The following is a 26,775-nucleotide window of genomic DNA, read 5'->3' as shown; positions in this document are numbered from 1 at the left end:
TTTTCTCTTCGTCTTCCCTTTTCATCTTCTACTCCTCTTCCATTTTTACTTTATTCCCCACTTCCATTTCCTCTTTTCTTCCTTTTTTCTTTCTCTGTTCTTGTATTTTCTTCTCTTCCCTTTTCATAATTTCTCTTCCATTTTCCACTTCTCCTCTCCAACTTCCTTTCCCCCTTCCCTTACGTATTCTCTTTTTCCTCTCTCTCCTTTTCCACTTCCTTTTCATAATCTTTTCCTTCCCTTTCCATTTTCCACTCTATTTTTTTCCCCACTTCCTTTTCCCCTTCCTCTTATTTCCCATTTCTTTTTCATCCCTTTTCATCTGCTATCTTTTATTTTCTTACCCTTTTTGTTTCTTCCGTTTTCAAAATTTCTTTCTCTTCCCTTTTCCTTTCCAACTTCATTTTCCTCTTCCCCTTCCATCATCTATTTTTCTTCTGTTCCCATTATCCTCTTTCTCTCCTTTTCCACTTCATTTTCTCCTCTTCTCTTTTTTTCCATTCCTTTACAACTTCCTTTTCCTCTTCCCTTTCCATATTTGTGTCTTCTCTTTCCGTTTTCCTTTTACTTTCCATTTTTTACTTCCATTTTCTTTTCCCTTGCCTGCTTTTCCTCCTTTCATCACCTTTCCCTTTTTCTTCCCCTTCTACTTTCCTCTGTCATTTCCTTTTCTATTTTCTACTTCCTGTTTATTCAATGTTTCTTGCTCTACTCTTCTGTGCTCTTGTGCAATCCTGCGGCCTAGCTCTATTAGAGAATGAAATAAAGGCTCCACTCAGTACCTGTTTATTTGTACACTAAATGGTTACTCTAACATTTGTATTGATATTTGAGCTAGCTACTTTGATCTGACGGCAGTTTGTTCATATTGTAAATCTTGTGTTTTTACTATATTATAGGCCAGATAAAGCCTTTAATGCCAAACACCATGTAACATAATGACTCCTAATCAGATTACAGTCAAGCTAATCCTCACTTTTGAGGAGAATGTAATGGAGAAAATGAAAGCATTGCTTGTAATGTACCTACTGTCACTCTATAAATGGATTCATTTTGCCTGTTTGACAAACTGTGGGCAGTGTCCCTGGACTGTCAACCTCCTCATCATTGTCCATCTCTCAGGCACGGATGCTGATCACAGAGGAGAACCTGATGACCACCATCATCCGCACTTTTGTGGATCACCTCAGACACCAAGACCTGCAGGGCCGCTTTCAATTTGAACGCTACACAGCACAACAGGCATTCAAATTCCGTCGAGTCCAGAGCCTTATAGGAGACCTCAAGTAAGAAACTAGTAGCATGTGTGGTTGTTAACCTAAAATCCTGTTCTCTACCAATCTGTTCACTGTTCCAAATCCATTTTGACTTAGTCAGACTCTTGAATACCAGCATGGAGTTTGGTCAACATTGTAGTCTATTGTGGCCAAGAACTGCCTACATAGACAGGAAAAGTCTGTCTTAACAACATGTGAAGCAACCAACCAACCAACCAACCATGTTTTCTATTTTTTATGCCATATAGAGGCACTTTAAAATCCTGTTGGGTGCCATTTTTCGTTTTTTTTTATACAAAATCCTAGACATCCAAAATGTCATTTTATGCAGGTATGTCCTGATAAGCCGTCCAACAGAGTGGAGTGACAAACTCAGGGAGAAGTTTCTGGAAGGTTTTGATGCTTTCTTGGAGCTGCTAAAATGCATGCAGGTGATTATACCAATCTGTCCACAGGGTTTTATGTGTAGGGTTATTGAGATTAGGCACTCAATCAGCTTTGTGTTCTCTTTTTCAGGGAATGGACCCAGTAGTGCGTCAAGTGGGGCAGCACATAGAGATGGAGCCGGAATGGGAGGCAGCCTTCACTTTACAGATGAAGCTCACACACATCATCTCTATGATGCAGGAATGGTGTGCCAGTGATGTGAGTCCTATCAGACACTTATTTTAAACTATTTTAATACAAAACAAAATGTGATAAGGAAATATCAACCCGCACTGGTGAACTTGAACTGTGTAAACTGTAGTCAGTATGTGTTGGTCACATTGTGAATACGCAAAATAAACATGCTGTATACATAATGCAATATCCTAAACCATCTCTAAAACTTAACAAAACATGTTATTTCAAGAGCTCAGGTATTTACAAGGACAATTTCCTCATGCTATATTTTCTATTGATACATCTTTTAAGTGTTTGATACATGCTTAATAAATCTTGATACATTTTTAAAAATGCTTAAATTTGGTCTTACAGCTTGACACTTTTTTGCACATTATCATTATCTAAAATGATATGCCATTTCAGTAAAATTGACAAAAATTGACGAAAGACAAAATCTTATAAAATTGACAAGACATTTTTAAAAAGGCAAATTAAAACTAAATAATGTCCATAAACAAACACACATCCTAATATACACAAATGATCAAGGCTCGTTTTGTGTTCTCTGTGTTTTGGTTACTCATAATATAACATGAAGCCTGAATATGAGTGTGTTTGTTGTGTGTACAGAAGAGAGTGCTGATTGAAGCCTATAAGAAGTGCCTGAGCGCGCTGACTCACTGCCACAGTGGTTTCACAGATGGAGAGCAGCCCATCATCCTCAGCATGTGCGGCCACTTTGTCGACACCATCCGCTACTGCGTCTCTCAGGAGAAAGTCAGCATACACCTGCCCTTGTCTCGCCTTTTAGCAAGTGAGATTGACATGCTCTCACACAAGCAACAGTGCAGGAATGTGTCATTCATACTACAAAGTTCTGGGAGTGACAAACCCATTTCAGTGTGTGAATGAATCCCCTAAATGAACCCTCTTTGTGTGTACGGAATACAGGAGTTGCTCCTGTAACACAAGAAGCATTAAGCCCATCAGCTTAACATGTATTTTAGCTGAAAGTAATAATAGCAGCCAAAGAGCTATACAAATTTAGTGATTAAAATTTTTTTTTAAATTTTAATACCTGAATTCTTCAACTCTATTTTCACTCCCATTTATAACTGAACTCCATACATACAGAACAGGCTTAAGCACTACTAGGTGTATATGGCTGAATATAAACACGCTACATAGATCAACTGAGCTTGCTGTCTTTCTTCCCATAAGGTTTACATGCTCTACTGAGCAAAACAGAGGTAGCCTATCAATTCCCTGAACAGCTGCCCCTGGTAAGTTTTAGTTTTCCTGACAAATTTCTGCCTTTCACACGTCTCTGCACTTCTTGAGAATGCACTTCAGAGATTTTTTTCTTCCATAGAGTGAACTAAGTCCTCCCATGTTGATTGAGCACCCGCTCCGCTGCCTAGTGCTCTGTGCACAGGTGCATGCTGGGATGTGGAGAAGAAATGGCTTTTCATTGGTCAATCAGGCAAGAAGCTTTTGCTGTTTTTTTGTATTGTTTACTATTGTAATTTTTGTCAGTGTTTGTAGCATTCTATAGCAATTGTCTTTTTGAACTGTCATTTCAGATCTATTATTATCACAACGTGAAGTGCAGGGTGGAGATGTTTGATAAAGACCTCATTATGCTGCAGGTCAGACTCTATACCTCTGAAACGTTTCTAATGAAACTTTGCTATAAATTAATTGTTTGTGGATGAATCTGTTAAGAACATGTCCAGGTCATTTTCCCCCCACATACATACATATACACGCCATGGGCTGTGTCTGAAGGTGTTTCAATAAGGTTGCTGGTGTTTCCACCTTTGGCTTGAAATCTTTGTAGGCATTCAGGGCAGTCTCATCAGGCAAACCCCAAATTGTGTTTTTTAAAAAGCTTCTCGCTGTCCATTCAGTTTCTGAGCTGTCTCGCAGTTTCATTTAAATCCATATTATCTAAAAGGACTGTTGGTACTATCTTTGCTGAATAAATGTATGCAGTTGAAGTCAGAAGTTTACATACACCGTAGCAAAATATATTTGAACTCAGTTTTCCACAATTCCTGATATTTAATCGTAGAAAACATTCCCCACTTAGGTCTGTTAGGATCACTACTTTATTTTAAGAATGTGAAATATCAGAATAATAATAATGGAGAGAATAATTTATTTCAGCTTTTCTTTCATCACGTTCCAAGGGGGTCTGATGTATACATACACTTTGTTAGTAGTGAATCATGTTTGTAGGACTCTTTTTTTAGTTCTGCCAACATCTGATTGAGGTCAGAGCTTTGTGATGTTCATTCCAATACCTTGACTTTGTTGTCCTTAAGCCATTTTGCCACAACAATGGAGGTATTTTTGGGTTCATTGTCCATTTGGTAGACCCATTTGCAACTGAGCTTTATCTTCCTGGCTGATGTCTTGAGATGTTGCTTCAATATATCCACATAATTTTCCTTCCTCATGAAACCATCTGTTTTGTGAAGTGCACCAATCCCTCCTGCAGCAAAGCAACTCCACAACATGATGCTGTCACCCCCATGCTTTACGGTTAGGATGGTGTTCTTAGGCTTGAATGCTCCTCACCCTTTTTCCTCCAAACATAACAATGGTCATTATGGCCAAACAGTTACATTTTCAATTCAGTGTTTCATCAGACAAGAGAACATTTCTCAAAGTAAGATCTTTGTCCCCATGTGCACTTGCAAACTGTAGTCTGGCTTTTTTATGGCGGTTTTGGAGCAGTGGCTTCTTCCTTGCTGAGCAACCTTTATGTTGATATAGTACTCGTTTTACTGTGGATGTAGATACTTTCCTCCATAGTCACAAGGTCCTTTGTTCTGGGATTGATTTGCACTTTTCGCACCAAACTACGTTCACCTTTAGGAGACAGAATTTGTCTCCTCCCTGAGTTGTATGATGGCTGCGTGGTCCCTTGGTGTTTATACTTGCGTACTATTGTTTGCTTGGATGAACGTTGTACCTTCAGACATTTGGTAATTGCTCCCATGGATGAACCAGACTTTTAGAGGTCCACAATTCTTATTTTTTTCTGAGGTCTTGGCTGATTTCTCAATTTTGACATCAAGGCTTGACATCATTTTCTGGATTTTTCAAAGCTGCTTAAAGAAACCGTTAACTTAGTGTATTTATACCCACTGTAATTGTGAGAGAGTCAATTAAAAGTAAAACAATCTGTCTGTAAACAATTGTTGGAAAAACTACTCATGTCATGCACAAAGTAGAGGTCCACCTTAACGACTTGCCAAAACTATAGTTTGCTAATATGAAATCTGAGCAGGTAAAAAAATTAGTTTTAATGACTTCAACCTAAGTGTATGTAAACTTCTGACCTCAACTGTAAATTATATATACACTTGCGTTCAAATGTTTGGGGCTATTTATTCATTCTTTAATCTTTTTATTTATTTTTGCTCATTTCAGAATAATAGTGACGCAATAAAATCAATGGAATAACAGAAATGAACATGAAATTATGTTGTGGCTGAAAAATACAAAATAAATCAAAACTGTGTTATATTTTAGCATCTTCAAAAAGTAGTCATCCTTTGCCTAGAATTGGCAGAAATGTACTCTTGACATTTTCTCGACCAACTTCTTGAGGTATCACCCTGGGATGATTTTTAAACATTATTGAAGGAGGTTCCATCTATGTTGGACCGAAAAATAATAATTGTTTTTTAATAATTAAATTTTTTTATATATATAAAATGTTTTTTGTATTGAAATTCTTTAATTTGTCATCAAAAAAACATTTAAGCATATGTCTTCAAATCAAAAGTTTAAGATCATGAGAAACATTTCAGTCAAATGACCCCAAACATGTGCGTGTGTTCCATTGAAATTTTACGTAAGATGTTTTTCATTGTGACATTATATTATTCACAACCAAATATTCCCAGTACCATAGAAATCTCATTGTAAATTAAATGATAAATACATTTATAATTAAAACAATTGTAATAATTACATATTATTTTAAATTGGAAAATATTCAAGTAAAAATATAATTACAGACATTATGCATAAAAAATGCTAATGTAAAGAGAATCACCTTTAAAGAGTATGGCAAATATAAAATAAAATAAAAACTAACTCAACACAGAATACAATAAAGAAATAAGAACATTGGGGGAGGGGCCTTAATTGTCCTGAAAATGTTACAATGCAAAAAAACAAAAAAAACATACGTGTCTTATAAACTTTGTTTTCTTCATGTGAAATATGTTTTGCATGTCTGCATTTTGTGTTTTTCTTATTTTTCTTGCTCTTTCTTTCATGTGATTTGGACATATTTTGATTAGGTAGATTATGTACAAAGTGTTTTTTTTATTTTTTTTATTTAATCTAGGTTGGAGCTTCCATGATGGATCCAAACCACTTCCTGATGATCTTGATGAGTCGTTTTGAGCTTTATCATATCTTCAGCGCACCAGACTATAGGAAGAGAAGCAGCAGAGAGAATGCTAACAAGGTATTCATACATTGCAATCTCTCTTTTTCCTCTTCTTTTTTGTTTCCATCTCTTTAAACTATTTGTTTTGCCAGTGATGCATCTCTCTCTCTCTCTCTCTCTCTCTCTCTCTCTGAATCTGACAGGATGTGGTTCAGCAGAATAACACACTTATTGAAGAGATGCTGCACCTGGTCATTATGGTCGTGGGTGAGTCCTGATCATTACTTGACACACTTCAGCTTTGTAATAGCCGTTAATTCAGATTATCAGACGCAGTAGAAAGTGAATAAATGAGTCATGCGTGTGTTTTTGTTTCTTCAGGTGAGCGATACACAGCTGGTGTTGGTCAGGTGGAGAGCAGTGATGAGATAAAGAGAGAGATTGTTCATCAGCTGTGCATTCGACCTATGGCCCACAGCGAGCTCGTCAAAGCCCTGCCTGAGAACGTGAGTCAATCCTCACAGCCACCTTTATTTAGTTAACACCTTTACAGTGCAGCTAATTATTTTAAAATCTCTTTCATCTTATACCAATCATTGCCTTAATTTTGGGCAGTAATTATTAAGGCGGTAAGCCATGAGAGGTTGTGTGTAACACCAATAGAATAATATATTTTAACAGAAAAAGTACACCATTTTTTTGAAGTGTTGAGCTTGTACATACTGTATAAATGTCTGTCAAAGACTTCAGTCTCTAATTAAAAGGCCCATTGTTCCCAATGGGTTTAAGCACTTCTAGTTAATGTTTATTGCCATTTTTATTGAAAGTTCTTGAGGATATAGATTTGTATAGATTCGTGTCTTCTGTGTTCCAGCCCTGAGTCTGTGAAATAATTCACCACTGTGCATCCTTTAATATTGATGCATTTATATCTCATCTTAAAACTCCTCTTCTCTTCAGCCTGGCAGATTATGTTTTATCCAGGCTTGCTGTCTAGAAATATTTCTTTAATACACTTGGGAATTTATTTAATATTAAAAACTGAATGACGTTTGCTTGTATTAACAGTTCTTGAACATTCGATGTGGATAAAACAAATGAATAAAATATGCGTCAAAATTGCATCGCATGCATCGGAGCCACCTAAAACTTGCATTTGTCATGACAGCATGCCTTTTTTTTTTGTCAGCTGTGTACAGTAATAAACAAGCAAGCTTCAAGCTTGTTATACATTGTTTCCCACAATTAAACATCTGTATTAATGCACCTTTTCTGGTGTAGATGCCACTTATGTGCGTTTGCAGTGGAAAGACTCCTTAAGGCTTTTTTCCACCAAACTAATAATTTTATGTGGTTTTATAAGAAAAAATAAGATGGGTTGCTAGATTATAATATTTTTTTAATCATGTTTGGACAATAACCAGTTTATTTCAAGAATTGTAATGTTCCAACAGACTACTGTGAGTGCAGTAAGAATAGTAAAAAATTTGTTCAATTACTAAAAAAAAATTCTTAATTGAGTTGACAAGGAACCAAAATCAGAAACAAATGAGATCAGAATCAAAAACGTCAGTTCATTCCGAGTCCCAACGCTAATCTTCTACTTTGTTGAGCAAAGACAGTCATTAGCTTGTCAATGGGTCATACAGATGCATATGGTTTGAAATTGCTATTAGAATCTTAGTTACACAAACTTTGGTTGTTAGGAAAAGATTGAATTATGTATTTCAATTTGCAACATATAAATTGTTGGATGTTGAATTGGACAAATGGACAGGCGAGCAAATCTGAACCTCTTCCTCTGTGAAACGACTGCCACCTAGTGGCGTTTTAGGCACTTTACCGCTGTAATTGAGCAAAACTGATTGGTCCCTGTCTGTATTTTGCCCACAGGAGAATAAAGAGACAGGCATGGAGAGGGTCATTGATAGTGTGGCTTTGTTTAAGTGAGTATCCTGAATTTAAGTGTGTAGTACAAAGATTTGGATTGTGCCTCTGTGTGTAATCCTGTGTGATTTGTGTTGTACAGGAAGCCTGGCGTGACAGGTAGAGGACTTTATAAACTCAGGCCAGAGTGTGCAAAGATGTTCAATCTTTACTTCCACCATTACTCCAGAGCAGACCAGTCTAAGGTAACAATGCATGTTACAACTCTCAAAGTGTAATTGTTCAATTTTTAACCCATGTGAAATGAATTTTCGTATGGTCCTTTAGGCTGAAGAGGCTCAGAGAAAAATTAAGAGGCAAAATGGGGAAGATTCAGGTATTATAATCTTGTCTACATTTTATTTTAATATGCATTTTTAATTTACATTCATGGGGTGTGGGTGATGGTACTAGTTGAAACTGGTTAATCAGTAAAAAAATCTCTGGTTGTGCAAAACTCTTGTAGGGAATGGGCATTCTAATCAATGTATAAAGCCCACATGGGAGAAAAGGAGGACTAATTTTATTGATATCATGATAATTTTTTTTTGCTAAAATCACCCCACTATAGGTTACCTATTCTGTAACCCTTGTTCTATAAAACATCTAATGTTTGAGATTCACCTATGGGAAGATATGGACAACTCTCCAATTGCCCTATACACTCACAAGGAGATGCTCTCAGCCAATAAGGATGGTCTCCTTATTAAAGGCAGTGCCTTACGCATCCTATATAATATTAGCAGGCTCTATAACCCATACGCCTTATAAAGAAGTGTGGAGAGGCCATGCAAAGTGCTTGATGTGAAACCTATGGGGTGACACTTACACCGTGATAGGGGGAAAGGTTTATGGGCGAACCCATTATGAAGAACCCACACCCAAAACTGCATGTGCTACAGGGGCCCTGGTGACATCAAGTCGGTAGTACCTGACAAAAGTGTGAGGGGAAGCCCAACATTCAGCTGAAATAATGTCTTGCAGAGAGACTCCCTGAAACAGTGCCCAGGAAGCAGCCATGCCTCCCATGGAGTAGGCATTAAAGCCTAAGGGGGCTGGAGCCCCTTAGAGGTATATGCCATAGATATTACTTCCACAAGCCAATGGGAAAGGCATTGTTTTGATAAAGGTTTACCATGTGGGGGGAAGCCCATGAGACAAAGAGCTGGTCGCTATTTCTGCAGAGCTTTCGTTTGTCTGCGAGAATATTGCGCTCCTAAAACGTGGGGGTTTTGTGGCAAACTGAAGATTGTAGTTGTGAGTAATTGTCTGATTCACCCACTCGAGAGCCGACACGGCCAAATGTGAAAACCAGTCGAGCTGTGAGTATTCTGCATAGAGGTCATTAGAAGCAAATGTTGACCGAGGAAAGTAGCGCATGCAGGTCCTTATGCCTTCAGGTAAGAGTGGGGCCTAACAGTGGCATTGGACATTCGCTCCTGTCTTTCAAGCCAGACTTGGTGCAATTGGATGCATCTGCAGAGGTCAGTTTGTGCAATTGGATGCATCTGCAGAGGTCAGTTTGTGCAATTGGATGCAGCTGCAGAGGTCAGGTGCGTATTCCTTTCCCATAGGTGGATCTCAAACACGAGATGATGAAAGAAAACTCTTTTGCATATGTTTTAGCCCATTAGTGTGGTACATGCTCATAAAGTTACTGCAGATGTTTGACTTGATTTGTATGTGTGCATTTTTAGTTCTCCCTCCACCAGTTCTTCCTCGGTTCTGCCCGCTGTTTGCCAGCCTGGTGAACATCCTGCAGTGTGATGTACTCCTGGCGATTCTGGGAGCTGTACTGCAATGGTCCATGGAGCCCAGTGGAGGGCACTGGTCTGAGTCCATGCTCCAGAGGGTACGTCTGTGTGTGTGTGAGCGAGCGAAAACCAGCACCAATAAAGACATCTGTGTTTGCCTTTTCTAAATATTTAACACATGATGAGTACTTCTTGCATGTAATATATTGATTAGGGCTGTCAATCGATGTTGATTTGATTTAAAAATTATTTAATAAAGGGCCTCAAATAACAATTATTTAATATATAATGATTAAATAAGTATACACCGAAACGGATTTATTTAAATAACTAAAAATATAACATGCAGTATGTTATAAATTCAGTTAATTAAAATGCATTTCATTATTGTGTCAGACAGGTAAAGCTTTGAAAAAGTGCTTTAGAAGGCAATATGTTGTTTATATCCGTATAAGTGAACACCGCCTATCACTGGCCTATAGTCCTCAGCAAACCATTTAGTAATTGAATTCATCAGTCTGTCCGAGATAGATTTATTATGAGTGATTTTAAAAGGATGCATCAATGTACACCTGCGTCCAACGGACGCTTTTGGAGTGACTCACTTTGGTTGCGTTGCATCATAAACACAGCGTTTTTAGGTCGCTGTGTCAAGTTAAACATAGTTTGAAAAACATCTCGTGGTACCTGCATTTGGATTTGCGCTCCGGCCAGTTGTGTTTGACAACGCTTCCTCATCTTGTGTCATCGCTAGTGGGAAGCAAGCCTGAGTGTGGTTTGTTGTCAGTACAGTTGCGTGACACGGTGCCTATACAACTGGAGTTTCATTTAATGCCCCTTGATGTAAATAGGTGGTACTTCAAGCTTGAAATGCTCCCTTGGTTGGAATATTCCATATTACTATAAGGGGATAACTCTTTCTGTCCAAGAACCGTCCACTTTGACAGGAAGAGGCCATCTGATCAACATGTTACGTGAACCTCATGGAATCTGTGCAAGCATAACTTGTTCCCTCACAGGAAGCACCACAGAATTTGAAGATTTCACTTGCCCCTTGAGTGTTCAAATTAAAAATGTAGGCAAATTGTATTACATTTTCAGTTACTAATAGGACTGTAACACTTTCAGCTCCGTTTAAGGTATTTTATCATGTATAGATCCATTCTGTAGACTTATTGGTTTCAAAGTTATGTTTTCAACCAAGGAAAAGTTTGTCGACTCCAGCTGGTCTCAATGTTATCTCAAACAAAACGCTTCGGTAGCTTTTTGAGATTTGATTCCACAAACCTTGCAAACTTTGTCAATTCTATTTGTTCTTTTAATGAATTGCTCTTTGTTGAATTCTGAGAACTTCTAAACACGCTGGACTGATTAAAGCCTGTGAAATTTGCGCAGTTTCTACCATTTTTGAAAAATTCTTTAGATGTTCTTTGAAATGCAGGGTTCAACGCATCCTGGAAATCCTGACATTTTTCATTGCAGTTTTCCAGTCATGAAAATTGAGAAAAACACCTAAATGTCCTGGAAAATAATTATCAGTCTTTACATTTACTTAATTAAGCATTGATTGAGTGCAAATTATTGAGTTCCAACACTGCTGTAGTGTATACGCAAACATTTGAGTTTAGACAATGATGATGGTCGGACTGCGTATTTCTTTTGAAAATGAATTAACACCCTGAGGTGGTAGCGTGGTGATGCGGCCTTTACACCTTAGTTTGTAAATTAATTTTCAATTATTAACAGTTGGAGTCTGCTTAACCCTTACCACATGTTGGGTCCTATGATTTCCGTGATGCAGAGAAAATTGATCCAGTAAATTGCATTAGCTTTAAGATGTGGAATGTCACAGAATTTGACATTTGGGACAAAAAGTTATGTTTTAATGCACAATCAAATTAAAATCTCAATATGTCCAAGTTGTGATTATTAAACTGCTAAAGGGTTTAATAAAATAAATATATAATTTACATGTGCTGCGTTCTTCAAAATGAATGTGTGAAGCCAGCCACTTGTACACTGAAAACACCTCATCATGAGCATCACGCGTGCTCTAGGTGTGTGTACAGTAAGCGTGCAGCACATACTGTATGTATTTTAATGAAATTATATTTGTTTGTGTTTAATTGTCACACTGGGACTTATCTGGATGTGAGAAACTGGCATTTCTGTGTGTTTTTGATGTTAAAGTAAAAGCTCAATTTAAATGGATGCTTGAAATGGGAAACAATATCATGTTTAATGCAATTAAATGATAATACTAAAGCAATATCTCACATCTTTGATATTGTTGTGCAGCAATTAATTTCATGTTGCTTCAGATTGTACTGTGAGGAGTTTGTAGAAAAGCACTTCATCTGATAAAAATAATGCAATGTTCTGTAGAAAATTTTAAGTTTACTTAAAATAATTATATTTTCATTTGATTACATTTTTTAACAAATTTATTTGGTTTGATTACATTTAATTAATCTGTAGAATACAGAATTTGAAAAAGAGTGTTTTTGCTTAAACATTACAACTTTTTTTTGCACATAAAATGTCCAGGAAATGTCCTGTAAAATTGTGTCTTGAAAAGAGTGGGAACCCTGCCATGGCCTATCAGAGACCATCAGTTGGTTGACTGAGTGTGGAGTCTAGAGTTCAGTGTGAATTTCTCCTTCAGGTGCTGCATCTGATCGGCATGGGTCTGGTAGAAGAACAGCAACATCTCATCAGCAGCTCAGAAGATCATGACACCAGCTTCAACTTCACTCTCAAAATCTCCAGTAAGTCTGTGTCTAATGGCTTTACCTTTCTTTCATATCCAAACACACTCACTTGTGCTTGATTAGATGGTTGACCTGATGTCTTACTGTAGGGCCAGGTGAGTCCCCTGGTAACACTCCCAGTATCTTGGCTTTATTGGAAACCCTGCAGAATGCTCCTCATCTGGAGGTGTACAAGGACATGATCCGCTGGATCCTCAAGGTAAAGCAGATCAGCATCTTATTACTGAGATACCTGTCACTAGAATGTATAAATAGCGCAACTGTCAACAAGATTTGCAGCAGAACACTGCATGTGATGGAAGTGTGTAGAGTTTGGGGGTCAAATTTCCATTTATCCTGTAGTTCTGAGGATTTGTCTGATTACACAGCGAAGTATATAATTTTGCTTAACAATACTCCATTTACATGCAACAAGGGTTGTCACGATACCAACATTTTAGTAGTGATTACAATACCAGCTACATTTCATAACTCTTGATACCAATCTCTATACCACAGCAAAAATATACAAGCTAATGAAAACGTAGCATATTAAATAAACATTTTTACCTGAGCAGTATTTTGCAGGTAAACATTGCTTCTCGTTTTTCCAATTATAATAAGTAAACTGTCTGAAATTAAAAGAAGTAAACCAATTACAGCCATAAAACAATAGAATAAAGATGCTAATAAAATGAACAGATTTTGTACTGATTCTCTACTTGTATGTCCACAGATGGTGGCCAGCATCAAGACCACAAGAGAGTGCACTGCCAGTGCGCCCCCTACTGACAGCTCAGGGCACAGTCAAGAGGAGGTGGGTCTAGTAAGGGCAACACACTTGTATCATGACGCATTGATGTTGCATTATTCTCACACTGGGTGTTTGTTTATAGACGGTGCGTGATAAAGATAAGGCAGAGCGGAAGAGGAAAGCGGAGATGGCACGACTGCGCAGGGAGAAGATCATGGCTCAGATGTCAGAGATGCAGAGACATTTCATCAATGAGAATAAAGAGCTGTTTCAGCAGAGCCTGGAGGAGCTGGACGTCTCCCCTTCCTCCTCACTGGAGCACAGGTACACATCACACATGTAATGCGGCAAAATATGCACATATTTGGTTTTGCGCCAAGCCCTAATAAACACACAGCATTGAAACATACACCTCCATAATTCCCTTAGCCCCAGTTCGTGTGACAGTGCACTGGTATGTGTGGGCCCGCGACGGTGGCGTGCAGGTGGCAGTGAAAGAAGGCAGATGGTGACATGCATCTTGTGTCAGGAGGAACAAGAGATCCGGGCTGATGGCAAAGCAATGGTGCTTGCTGCTTTTGTTCAGCGCTCCACAGTCATGTCCAAAAACCGCAAGAGACCACCACACAACCCAGGTTAGTCTGTGTGTGTGGTTCATCTTGACAGGCAAATAAAATCAGACCACCAGTAAAAGGTTTGGACACACCTACTCATTACTTACTGTTATTCTTAAATTTCATCGATAGTAATATTAATTAAGCTATCAGACCTATGAAGAACCTTGTTTTGTGGCAATGCATAATTCCCATATTTCTGTGTGTTATTTCATAGTAGTAATTTTTGTCTAGATTACAGCTCTGCACACTCTCGACATACTTGGAAATATCTTTGTGAGTTGCATCCTGGGATGCGTTCTAAACCGTATTGAGTTCACATGTATGCTGGACAATTGTTTAATGGTTCTAATAAATTCACTAAGTGTGTCCAAGCCTTACTTGTAGTGTTTGACTGAATGTTTTTTTCTTCTATTATACTGGGTTATATACTGTGTTTGATTATCACTCTTTTATGAATGTCTCTGCGTTTGTATTGCAGATAAGTATGACCCTTTGTTCATGCACCCTGACCTGTCGTTCGGCACACACACTGGCAGCTGTGGACACATCATGCACTCGCACTGCTGGCAGAGGTAAGAATCATCTTGAACCACATATGGCGATAAATGTCTTCTTTCCATTAGTGGGACGCTATATAATGTAAGAGTGACTGCCCACATTTTCAGTGGCCTTGGTTTTGAAAGTAATTTTCCTAGTAATTTTCTCCATAGTGGTTTAAAATCATTTGTCATTAAACAGTTAACCCAAAGCCAGATGAATCACAACATAATGACATTTAATGCTTAGGAAAAATATAAAAGCGTATGAAAGTTGGCAAAGAAACTAACAAACAAACAAACAAACATGAACAGGTGCAAAAAGTTTACTTTCTTTTATGATGGTATGAACTTCTCATCCTTTTAAACATCACAAATATCATAATCGAATAAGCAACAATGTTAGAATATTAAACTAGATTGTAGAGAGACTGATTCAATTCATTTTTAATGCTTAATGGAAGTGGGCGATCGCTGTTGAGTCAGATTGCCATGATTCCTTGTTCCATGGTAACAGCTCCTCCTCTGATTGGTGGATCTTGCCTTAGGTTTGTGGGTAATGTAGTATTTCACGGAAATTAGAAATTAAACAAGTAAAAATAAAAGGAGATGAAATGTCACTGGCTCGTGGCATCTACAGAAGCATATTTTAGCTGTTAACGGTCTCTTGAAAGTACGATAGCATTTTAGTGCCATGGTAAAAAAATAAAAAACATTTTCGTGAATAAAGTCAAAATGTTTTGAAAATAATCTCATAACATGCCTTTTACCAGAATAAAGTAAAAGTTTCAAGAATAAATTTGTAGCATTGAGATTAAAATATTACGACTAATCTCGTAATGCTATTACTTTTTTTCCTCATAATTTTGACTTTATTATCAAAATATTATAACTAAAATGTCATGATATGACATTATTCTCTTAATTTTTACTTTATGCTTGAAATTGTAGAATTTTTTTTAAGTGACACTAAAACACCGTCATGTGACCGGTATGTTATCGGCAAGGACATTTTTATTTTTTTTTTTACAGTAATTTGAAGTGAGGCTGGGCAATATGGCAGCAAAAATTAAATCTTTATATTTTTCAGCCGCTTTGACCAGATGCAATATATATATCTCGATAAAAATGTATTTGATTGAAATTGCTCTTTATTAGAGGATCCATAATTTCATCCAAACAGTAGAAAGTAGATTCAACATTTTAAAGGCATTGAATAAAAATCTATTTAAAATAAAAACATGTTTCCCCACATTTTTTCACTAAATGAACACAAAGGAAAATTACATTTTCATTGAAATGCATTTTAAAAATGTATATTAGGGCTGAGACAAAATAAATTTATGCAATTAATCCAGTGTCCATCTGTTTAATTCCTGAAACTTCATGCGATAGGAGAAAGGTGTCTAGTTGTTCCTGGCAGGCTACTCATCCTTACAGGGTCTGATTTGGGCGGGGTTAGGGCATCTGTTGCGTGTCAGGAACAAACCGGGGCACCTTTGTACAATGGGCAAAAATTCACTAATGTTTTTCCCCACTTTCTGTGGCTAACATTGGCATATATAAATTTTCAGGAGGTACATGCTCGAATCGACTGCACATCCTAGCACAGAAACTGATTGTGTGGAGCAGCACACAATTATTCGTTCCGCGCTACACGTGTCCCAGGCATAATAAACACGGGAGCGGATTTACTGTACGGAGAATGGAGACTTCACCCGCAAGCGGTGAACCAAGCTACCGTATCTCTATGCATCGCCTGTAAATGTACAACTTCTGTCGTCTTAACCACTGTCAAAAGAAAATGCCCGAGAGAGACCCAGAGTGTGCGCGATAGAGACTGAAGGACCTGGCTGTTCAGCAAGCTGCAGACTGGTATACAGACTGAACGAAAGCCAGAGAAAATAATAGTTTTGAACTTCAGCAAATTAAACTTCAGCATTCCATGTTTTATATCTGTACATTTAAGTTTCTCTTGCCAATATAGTTTTATATGTATTGAATCTGCCCATTTGATCCTATTATTAAAAAAAAAAAAAAAAAAGTCCACTGGAAAAAGTCAGAAGATCTTGCCCAAATTGTAATTACAACATTACAAACATGTCCACTGATTTTATGGCATGTGAAAATCATCATGAACCATAATTTAATAGGGTTTTATCATAGAAAACTTTTTTCTCTCGATTCACAACCCAATTATGCTTAGTAGCTAAAGAAAAAACATTATTTACCCTCATATATTTTTACTAAAACAATTTTTGTGAATGAACAAGTTGTGCTAAAACCACTTCACTTTTTGGATCCTAGTTGAATATTGCATCATACTAAATTATTGCTGTGAAACCCAGTCAAGTTTTCTATTATAAAAAAATAATGAATTATCATTATTATTTTGAGGATTAGATTTGTTTTATGTAGAAGTTCTACATGTTTATCCTATTTACATCAACTTTACCTTGAGCCTCCCCATCTGGTGAAACGCTGTTATACTGTGCCACTTTTGTAGATTTGTATAATAACTTTAAGCAGTTACTAATGTTTAGAAGTGAAACATGCAGTACTTTTCTTTTACAATGTATGTGAGCGTCTCTAAAAGTGCTAAAAACATGGGCCAATAAACCCAGCACGTTCACAGAACAGCACGTCACCGGTTTATTCTGAAGCATGCGCTCACACAGACTGTTTATCTGTCTTTAATCGCAGACTTTAGCGGTTTAATAATCACATATGACGATATTACCATTTTGATGTTATTTTCATTGAATTATGCAGCCCTGAAGAATAATGAAATAAGTCTACTGCGCTCTGGATGAAACTTAATGGTCAAGTAAAAGCACATTCAAATCATTGCGATATTCACAATATTGCTTAATTTATATCGTCATCAAAATCAATGCGATTTATATCATAAATATTCAATATTTTGCTTGGCCCTAATTTGGAGAGAATGAACGTGATTTACTTTGGAACCCAACCATTGCGTGCTGTTATTATTTGTGTTTCGCAGTCCTTAATTTTAATTGTGTATAATGTCTCCCACTGCAGGTATTTTGAAGCGGTGCAGGCTAAAGAGCAGCGCAGGCAGCAGAGGCTACGTGTGCACACCAGTTATGACGTGGAGAACGGAGAGTTCTTGTGTCCGCTCTGCGAGTGTCTGAGTAACACAGTCATCCCACTACTGCCTCTTACTAAGACCACCTGCAGGTACTTCAACAAACTTAGAAGAGAGTTACTCTCAGCTGTTGACTGTTACATTATGGGCATCAACACTGATGCTGAAGGTACAACAAAACTGTACTTTACATACTCAGAGAGTATGTATGTTGTAGAGTAAGCGTAAGAGTCTGCCTAAATGAGTGGTTCAGATTGTCTGATTAAGGATGGCGTTAGTGTATTACTCTCACATGTTATAGATGTGACAACCTTTCTGATCCTTTGTGTGATAAGCCTACTTCACACAAGCTCATACAGAAAAACAGTGTCGCCGTACCTGGTGTTCCGCTTGAGCAAAACTTGCCTGTCAGAGCGTCTAAAAAGGAAACTGCGCCATTATATTCTATATTTAATGCATCCTTTATTAAAGTTCAAATAATAAGAAAGCGGGCTATATAAATTAGCACAAACTCTGAAACTGGCATTTGTCCGTGAAAAACAGCACGAGAGAGTTTCAAACTTCTCTCTCTACTTCTACGTCTTATTCTGTCTTGTGCAGAGATGCTCATCACTAGGGCATGCTTGCTGCAGCTACATTTTGTTTAAAGTGATTGCTCGCAACATAGTGAATTATACTATGAGTGTCACGGTGTGTATCTTATGAAAATCGGCGATTTCGGGAAGAAATCGGGAAGTTTATTTTTTGTGAGTTAAAGATGGATCGAAATCAAGTGATCAATAAGGTGAGAGGGTGTAGTATTAGCCCATTAGACAATGCAAAAAAATATTATTATTTTTTTGGTTTGTTTTCTAATAGAAATATCTAAAACGTCTTCTGTACATTTACTTTAGCAGCTAAACTGCAGAAGAAAAAATTGTTATTGGCAATATAACATTTAATTCATTTTAATATTTTAAAATATCAAAAAATACTTAAAACAAGATACATTTACCTGAGAAGCAACATATAAGATATTTAGACTTTTTTTAGAGCATGTATCTTGAATATGAGTATATTTTGTCTTTACTGCACTGGCAGAAGTATGAACAAGTGAAAAAAAGAAACATTAAAATACACTTATATTTAAGATACATTCGCTTAAAGCAAGTATAAATATCGTATATGTTGCTTCTGAAGTAAATATATCTTGTTTTAAGGATTTTTAGACAATGTTAAGTGGAAAACAAGACAAAAACACTTGATAACAAAAGGATTTTTTGCAGCGACATTTTTTATTATTTAAACAATAAAAATCCAAGTAATGTTTCCCCTTTAATTCAGTGAATGTCATTTAGAGGTATTTTAAAATATGATTTTGTCCTCTTTATTGTTAGTAAGCATGTTTAATACAACCTTTTAACTCTGGGCACATGCTGAATAATCTGTTAAGAGCTAATGATTAATCATTGCAATAATCGGTCGAATAGTCTAATAATCGTTAGATTAATCAATTATAAAAATAATCATTAGTTGCAGCCCTATGTACTGTACGTCATTTGGATAAAAGCATCTGCTAAATAATGAATTTGTCATTTGTAATCAACATTAAGGCCTGTTTCACACAACTTGCGCATACAGCGTGTTGCATGTAAGTGGCACATATTTATTTCTGAACGCAGCAGCAAAAACGGAGCGCTGTAAATTTATGCTCAATTATGCGCAGTTACTAAGTGAAATGTTCACTAGGGTAACCTAGAAATGTGCATATTTTCTGTTAAGAGCCGCAGCAGAAACATTGACATTGTGAAAGCCATGCTGCTGCTTTTCTTATGCACAGCAGACATGAGATGTTCCAACACACTGGCCTTGTTGCAATTGTCAAGTTTATTTTTATTTTTTTTATTATATGAATTCTTTACTTAAAATGTTAAAGTATGAAATATACTGTAAGATGGATTTGAATAAGTGTTTGTGTATGTGTGCAGCAGTGACCAGCCTGATCTGAGCCAGTGGCTGAACATCACTTCTCTGCAGATGAAAGCCCTGCACTCCGCTCACAAGAAGAACAACTGTGAGTAACCCTTTCCCTCAAAGTCTCTGTGGCATAACAGACTTCATTTTTGCTTAAAAATATCACTGATCTAGAATCATGTCTAAAGATCACTTGAAGTCACCAAGCGAGTATTTAATATTTCAGTAGAAATAGAATCCTATTTTTTAGGGGTGGGCGATATACCGGTAGACACGATAAACTGGTAGAAATTTGACAAATTTGATTATCATCTTACATAAAATCGGCACCACATGGCAAGAAATGCGCACATCATTATATTCATGTCACACGTGCACTTTCTGACGGAGAAATGCATGAGAAAGGCAAAGCGGCTGCTGTTCCTCAAATCTCTTTGAATGAGAACATTAGGAGGAGATTGTGGAGAAAAAAAGGTGCATCCTCTGTGGTGTGGAATTGGTTTTGTTTTAGAAAATACAGAGCAGAAAACAGTGATTTGCAAGGTTTCCGTGTATATCGCTATGTACTGTGTATTGCTATATCGTGATTAGTGGTCGACCGATGTTTTTTTTTTTTTTTTTTTTAATTTTTATGGCCGATATCCAGAGAGCAGGGTTGCCGATAGGCCAATACAGTGCTGATTTGTCACAAAATGTAATATACTAATTAATATAAATGTAAAATTGCTAAAAAAAAAATTATAAACTCTTATTTAGCATTATATTTACTAAATTTCACACAAAAGTTTAACTTTGTAAAAAAACTTGGATTGTCACAGAGTGACCATCATGATTTGTGAATTAGAGGAAATTTTGATTCAGATCCTGAAGTTTTGATTCTGGCTGATAGAATAAGATCTTCAGATGAAGATATTAGATGAGTGCTCAACATGAAGAAAACATTGGATTTTCGTGAGGTTCGTGAATTACATCTGTTTAAACAGGATATCTGCATATTTGTAGATGGTATATCATAGAAGTTTTATAGATATTTGCCTTTTATAATTAGAAAAGAAAGTTAAAAGTTACAGGGAATTGCTGAAGAGAGGCTGATAGAATACGTGCTTTAGATGTAAATATCTGTTTATATGAGGTATTTGCAGATGTTATATGATATTAGTTTTATTGATATTTGCCTTTTTATCATTAGACAAGACTGGAAACTGTTGAGGAGAGAGAGGGAGCATGAAACAGACGAGCACTTTAACTTTATCTATCAATAGTGTATCGCGGCTCTGATATGCGGAATGTTTAAATGACACTGTGTTGCACAAAAGACTTATTGTTGTAACACAATGGCATGTAACAACAAAACAAATTGTCACTGGTCATTTACAAGTCTCAGTTGGTTCACGTGCAAGCTGCCGATTTTCGGCGCCCTCAAGAATCAAACCGTGAAAATGTAACGGCCGATAATGAAAAAGTCAGAATATTGGCTGATTTCTTGGTCTCAACAATATATCGGTCGACCACTGATAGTGATATGTAAATATCCATGTGCGGGGCGTGTGTATCTATCAGTGGTCAGGGCTGAGAGAATTGAAGAAACATGGGCAGGGTTTTTCAGGCATTGACAATGTGCACTGGAGCATGCAAGTGCTTGTTTGTCCAGCAGGCTTCATGTTCCTGTATGACTTTAAACATTAACAGCTTAATTGTTTATTTTCATTGGATATATTGTTTTACTTATTTTTCATGATTATAAATGGTGACATTTAGCCGTTCTGCCAGATGGCATAATTATCAACCACTTCTCATTAGACAGGATGCTGCACAATCAATTCAGACTTGCCTGCATATCTTACAACTTATAGGAAAACTGTCTGAGCATTTTTAAAGTTGCATTATATTGTTGCTTAAAGAAAAAGATAGCTCTGTTTGTGAATAGAGAAAAATGATGTGTTTGTCTAAAGGTGCTGAAGGTGCCGATACAGGTAGTGCTGAAGACTGTTCTCCACCTCATGGCTTCAAACTAGACTACACTCCAAAGTAAGACTACAACACATCCAAAATGACCATAAGTAACTTAAGTGTCCTTGAGACAAAATACCTAACTTCAGTAAAAATCATTTGTGTCTGTTAGGAACCCATACTCAAGCACCGTAAAGGAAATGCTGACCACGTTTGGGACAGCCACATACAAAGTTGGTCTGAAGGTGCACCCTAACGAGCAGGACCCCCGTGTGCCAATCATGTGCTGGGGCAGCTGTGGCTACACCATTCAGTCCATAGGTCAGTCCATACTCCCAGTTTATCTCTAGGAATCAAAGGCCCATTCACTTTCTTGGCGTGTAACCCGTCCCGCACCATTTGCGCTATGGACATGAGTGATGCCTCAAATTGTGTCTTGTTGAGTAGAGGTGCACTATTACTTGTGCATTTAATAAGTAAAATAAGACCCTTCCTCTATTAACATGCCACACAACTTCTTGCAGGCCTCCCTGCATGTGCAATTAGGCCCCTGCAAATGATCCAGAATTCAGCAGCATATCTGGTCTTTAATGAAATAAAGAGAGTGCATGTTACACCATTCCATGTATCAAATTCAAGGCTCTGATGCTGGCATACAGAACAGTCTCTGGGTCTGCTCCAGCATACCTAAAATCATTTCTGCAGAGCTACGTACCCACCAGAAGGCTGCGGTCGGCTAATGAGCAGCGCCTACACAGAGGCACCAAAACACTTTCCCGGACTTTTGGTTTCACTGTACCACGTTGGTTGAATGACCTTCCCAACTCCATCCATAAAGCAGACTCACTTTCTGTCTATAATAATCAGCTGTAAACACATTTTTTATATAAACATATATATATATATATATATGTATGTGTATATGGTTAAAACATAAAAAAAAAAAAATATATATATATTAGGGCTGTCGATTTAACGTGTTAATTCAGTGCGATTAATTTGACAAAAAATAACGCGTTAAAGCAATTAATCGCACCATGATAAGGAAGATTCCTGAGAAATGCAAGCTTGTAATACCACCTGTTTACTCCAGAGGGCAGTAAGTGAAATTTCAGCTGTGTGGCAACGCACAGTATATACGGTGAAGAAAACAACCCACAACAGAAACATGCGTTACGTTCTTGCGTTCAAAACACTTGAAGGAGTGCAAATGTGAACTAACGGATCTCAAGATGTGTTTAAAGATCGAGTATTAAACTATATTTAACTTGAAACTAGTGAACTAAACGTTTTATGTTTATGACACAACACACTCGAGGCGCTACACAAGCATATCTGATGCAGGTGTACATTGACGGGTCCTTAAACAAGCCCTCATAATAAATCTCCAACTGATTGACAAATTCACTTGTGAAATGGATTGCTGTGAACTGTGTGCCAATGATTGGATTATGATCAATAATATGGTAGTAAACAATACATTGTATTCTAAAGCCGCTTTTTGAATGGTCTTATCAATGATTAACTCTTCTGCTACAGGAATATAATGCACTTTAATTATCAGAATATTTTTTATTATATATATTAATTTGAATTATTGTTATACGAGGGGCTTTCTCTGCAAATATTTGTATATGCGATTAAATAATCGGGACACCATGTAATTAATTCTGTTAAAAATGTTAATCGATTGACAGCCCTAATATAAATATGTGTGTATATATATATATATATATATATATATATATATATATATTCTTATTGGATACTACTATTCCTCTTTTGTAAGTCACTTTGGATATCTTGTTGTTTAAAATTTTTTCTGTACAGTAAGATTGTCTCATTTCTCTCACAGAGAGATTGCTGGTGGATGAAGAGAAGCCTTTGTTTGGAAGCTTACCATGCAGACAGGTAATCAAACAGATATGCTGTTTATTCTGGCTTTTTATTTGAATGTTCAGTGGATATCAGATATTAATCAAATAATAGGGTTTTGTTAGTTCGGTCACCTAAATGGCGTCTGTGTCTCTCTCTCTCTCTCTCTCTCTCTGTAGGATGACTGTTTGAGCTCTCTGACTCGGTTCAGCTCGGCCTGCTGGACTGTCTCTTCTCATACCACTGTACAGAGTCACTTTATCAGGCTTTTTGCTGGTAAGAATCATGAAAGCTTCTATTCACACCAACTAGTTGTTCTGGCATGGTTCAGATATTATGGGAAATGACTTGCTACAAACATTTTAGGATTGTGTAAAAATATAGATTTTCTTATGAAAGGTGATCTTCATTAGATGAATCTCAATATTGATTCTTATTCTTAGATCCAAGATTTTATTCTATGTGGCATCAAACTACAATTAGAGTAAATCACTCTCATATGCGACCGAATATTACGCTATTAAGCAAATTGATGTACAAGTTTGATTTGACTCGTTCAGTGTAATGTGTGTCCAAAGACGATTCACGCATCCATTTGTCATTAAATAATTTCTCCTTTTAACAGTCTTTCTGTTTTTTACAGGCAGTTGTAGACCAAAAACAAAAACAAATTTCTAATCACTCATAGCACAGATAATGTAAAGAAGCCAATCGACTCCACTGTTGTTAATATGCTCTTAAATGGATAGTTCACCCAAAAAGGAAAATTCTTTCATTTACTCACCATTATGCCATCCCAGATGTGTATTACTTACTTTCTTCTGCAGAACACAAACAAAGATTTTTAGAACAATATTTCAGCTCTGTAGGTCCATAAAATGTAAGCAAATGGTGGCCGGAACTTTGAAGCTCCAAAAAGCACATGGGCGACTTGCAATAATTGAGGGTTAAATGAATTCTGCTCTCCACCAGAAAATCCTAAAGGAGAATGTCCAGTCATCAGTCCATGAGCTGAAGCTCAAGCACAACTGGATTAAGCAGCAAGACATTGATCCAAAGAATAGGAGTAAATCCACCTATGAATGGCTCAGATGAAGCAGAATTAAAGTTTTGGAGTGGCCTAGTCAAAGTCCTGACTTGAACCCAATTGAGATGCAGTGGCAGGGCCTTAAATGGGCAGTTCATGCTCGTAAACCTCCAATGTGGCTGAACTAAAGCAGAACTGCGAAGTTCCAAATATTATGAGTTTTCTCGGGTTGCCTTTGTTTGTTATATCTCGTTTGAAGATCTAAAACAATTCAGTATGTAAAATACACAAAAATAGAAGAAATCAGGAATGGGCAAACACATTTTAACAGCACTGTATGTCATTTTAATTTCATAATCCATATGAATATTTTCATGTCTCCGTGCAGCCCTTGTTCCTGATTCCCGGGTGGACAATATACCGTGTATTCTGGATATAGACATGTTCCATTTGCTGGTTAGTAAACACTTTAAAGCTTTGTGTTGATGTTATTTCACTAGCCTCTTTTATACATGAATCTGGTCAAATTGACAGAGTCATTTTACTAAGTCACTGAGGGAAAAAAGATTCCCTGCTGATATTGTACGTTTGCCCACAGACAAAGAAATTATCAGTCTATAATTTTAATGGTAGGTTAATTTGAACAGTGAGAGACAGAATACCAACAAAAAAATCCAGAAGAATGCATGTCAAAAATGTTATAAATTGAATTGCATTTTAATGAGGGAAATAAGTATTCAACCCCCTCTCAATCAGAGATTTCTGGCACCCAGGTGTCTTTTATACAGGTAATGAGCTGAGATTAGGAGCACACTCTTAAAGGGAGTGCTTCTAATCTCAGCTTGTTACCTGTATAAAAGACACCTGTTCACAGAAGCAATCAATCGATCAGATTCCAAACTCTCCACCATGGCCAAGACCAAAGAGCTGTCCAAGGATGTCAGGGACAAGATTGTAGATCTACACAAGGCTGAAATGGGCTACAAGGCCAAGCAGCTTGGTGAGAAGGTGACAACAGTTGGTGCGATTATTCGCAAATGGAAGAAACGCAAAAGAACTGTCAATCTCCCTCGGTCTGGGGCTTCATGCAAGATCTCACCACGTGGAGTTGCAATGATCATGAGAACGGTGAGGAATCAGCCCAGAACTACACGGGAGGATCTTGTCAATGATCTCAAGGCAGCTGGGACCATAGTCACCAAGAAAACAATTGGTAACACACTACGCCATGAAGGACTGAAATCCTGCAGCGCCCACAAGGTCGCCCTGCTCAAGAAAGAGCCCATATGAAGTTTGCCAATGAACATCTGAATGATTCAGAGGAGAACTGGTTGAAAGTGTTGTGGTCAGATGAGACCAAAATCGAGCTCTTTGGCATCAACTCAACTCGCCGTGTTTGGAGGAGGAGGAATGCTGCCTATGACCCTAAGAACACCATTCCCAGTGTCAAACATGGAGGTGGATACATTATGCTTTAAGTTTGTTTTTCTGCTAAGGCGACAGGACGACTTCACCGCATCAAAGGGACGATGGACGTGGCAATGTCCCTCAGCCAGGGCATTGAAAATGGGTCATGGATGGGTATTCCAGCATGACAATGACCCTAAACACACGGCCAAGGCAACAAAAGAGTGGCTCATGAAGAAGCACATTAAGGTCCTGGAGTGGCCTAGCCAGTCTCCAGAACTTAATCCCATAGACAATCTGTGGAGGGAGCTAAAGGTTCGAGTTGCCAAACGTCATCCTCAAAACCTTAATGACTTGGAGAAGATCTGCAAAGAGGAGTGGGACAAAATCCCTCCTGAGATGTGTGCAAACCTGGTGGCCAACTACAAGAAACGTCTGACCTCTGTGATTGCCAACAAGGGTTTTGCCACCAAGTTCTAAGTCAAGTTTTGCAGAGGGGTCGAATACTTATTTCTCTCATTAAAATGCAATTCAATTTATAACATTTTTGACATGTGTTTTTCTGGATTTTTTTGTTGTTAATCTGTCTCTCACTGTTCAAATTAACCTACCATTAAAATTATAGACTGATCATTTCTTTGTTAGTGGGCAAACGTACAAAATCAGCAGGGGATCAAATACTTTTTCCCCTCAATGTACACCAACAAAATGTCATAACATATTTTTTTTTTACATAACTAAAAATCATTAGAATCACGATCATTAGAATCATCATCAGTATTTACACTTTTAATAAACTTCTGAACAAAAACGGGTT

At 37.3% G+C, this 26,775-nt stretch overlaps 1 protein-coding gene across 5 annotated transcripts in view; it reads left to right on the top strand.

The window, feature by feature from the left end:
• Positions 1–26,775, top strand: part of LOC127618205 (E3 ubiquitin-protein ligase UBR2-like) — a 56,102-nt gene that overhangs the window by 21,401 nt on the left and 7,926 nt on the right. For 4 of the 5 annotated variants that reach the window (XM_052090524.1, XM_052090521.1, XM_052090525.1 and 1 more), the window contains exons 12-38: positions 1,123–1,286; positions 1,609–1,708; positions 1,794–1,922; positions 2,514–2,697; positions 3,105–3,166; positions 3,256–3,366; positions 3,467–3,532; positions 6,253–6,375; positions 6,501–6,564; positions 6,679–6,803; positions 8,191–8,243; positions 8,327–8,429; positions 8,512–8,560; positions 9,921–10,075; positions 12,643–12,745; positions 12,838–12,947; positions 13,464–13,544; positions 13,624–13,805; positions 13,911–14,116; positions 14,577–14,670; positions 17,680–17,838; positions 19,714–19,799; positions 21,652–21,727; positions 21,822–21,970; positions 23,505–23,560; positions 23,704–23,800; positions 24,940–25,007. In XM_052090524.1, the coding sequence (XP_051946484.1) occupies positions 1,123–1,286; positions 1,609–1,708; positions 1,794–1,922; positions 2,514–2,697; positions 3,105–3,166; positions 3,256–3,366; positions 3,467–3,532; positions 6,253–6,375; positions 6,501–6,564; positions 6,679–6,803; positions 8,191–8,243; positions 8,327–8,429; positions 8,512–8,560; positions 9,921–10,075; positions 12,643–12,745; positions 12,838–12,947; positions 13,464–13,544; positions 13,624–13,805; positions 13,911–14,116; positions 14,577–14,670; positions 17,680–17,838; positions 19,714–19,799; positions 21,652–21,727; positions 21,822–21,970; positions 23,505–23,560; positions 23,704–23,800; positions 24,940–25,007 (2,955 nt within the window). The remainder of the gene's footprint in view (positions 1–1,122; positions 1,287–1,608; positions 1,709–1,793; positions 1,923–2,513; positions 2,698–3,104; positions 3,167–3,255; positions 3,367–3,466; positions 3,533–6,252; positions 6,376–6,500; positions 6,565–6,678; positions 6,804–8,190; positions 8,244–8,326; positions 8,430–8,511; positions 8,561–9,920; positions 10,076–12,642; positions 12,746–12,837; positions 12,948–13,463; positions 13,545–13,623; positions 13,806–13,910; positions 14,117–14,576; positions 14,671–17,679; positions 17,839–19,713; positions 19,800–21,651; positions 21,728–21,821; positions 21,971–23,504; positions 23,561–23,703; positions 23,801–24,939; positions 25,008–26,775) is intronic. The other variant, XM_052090523.1, reaches the window with a different exon arrangement.

This window comes from Xyrauchen texanus, chromosome 24 (assembly GCF_025860055.1).
Source record: "Xyrauchen texanus isolate HMW12.3.18 chromosome 24, RBS_HiC_50CHRs, whole genome shotgun sequence".
Lineage (NCBI taxonomy): Eukaryota > Metazoa > Chordata > Actinopteri > Cypriniformes > Catostomidae > Xyrauchen > Xyrauchen texanus.
This window is presented reverse-complemented; position numbering and strand designations above follow the sequence as displayed.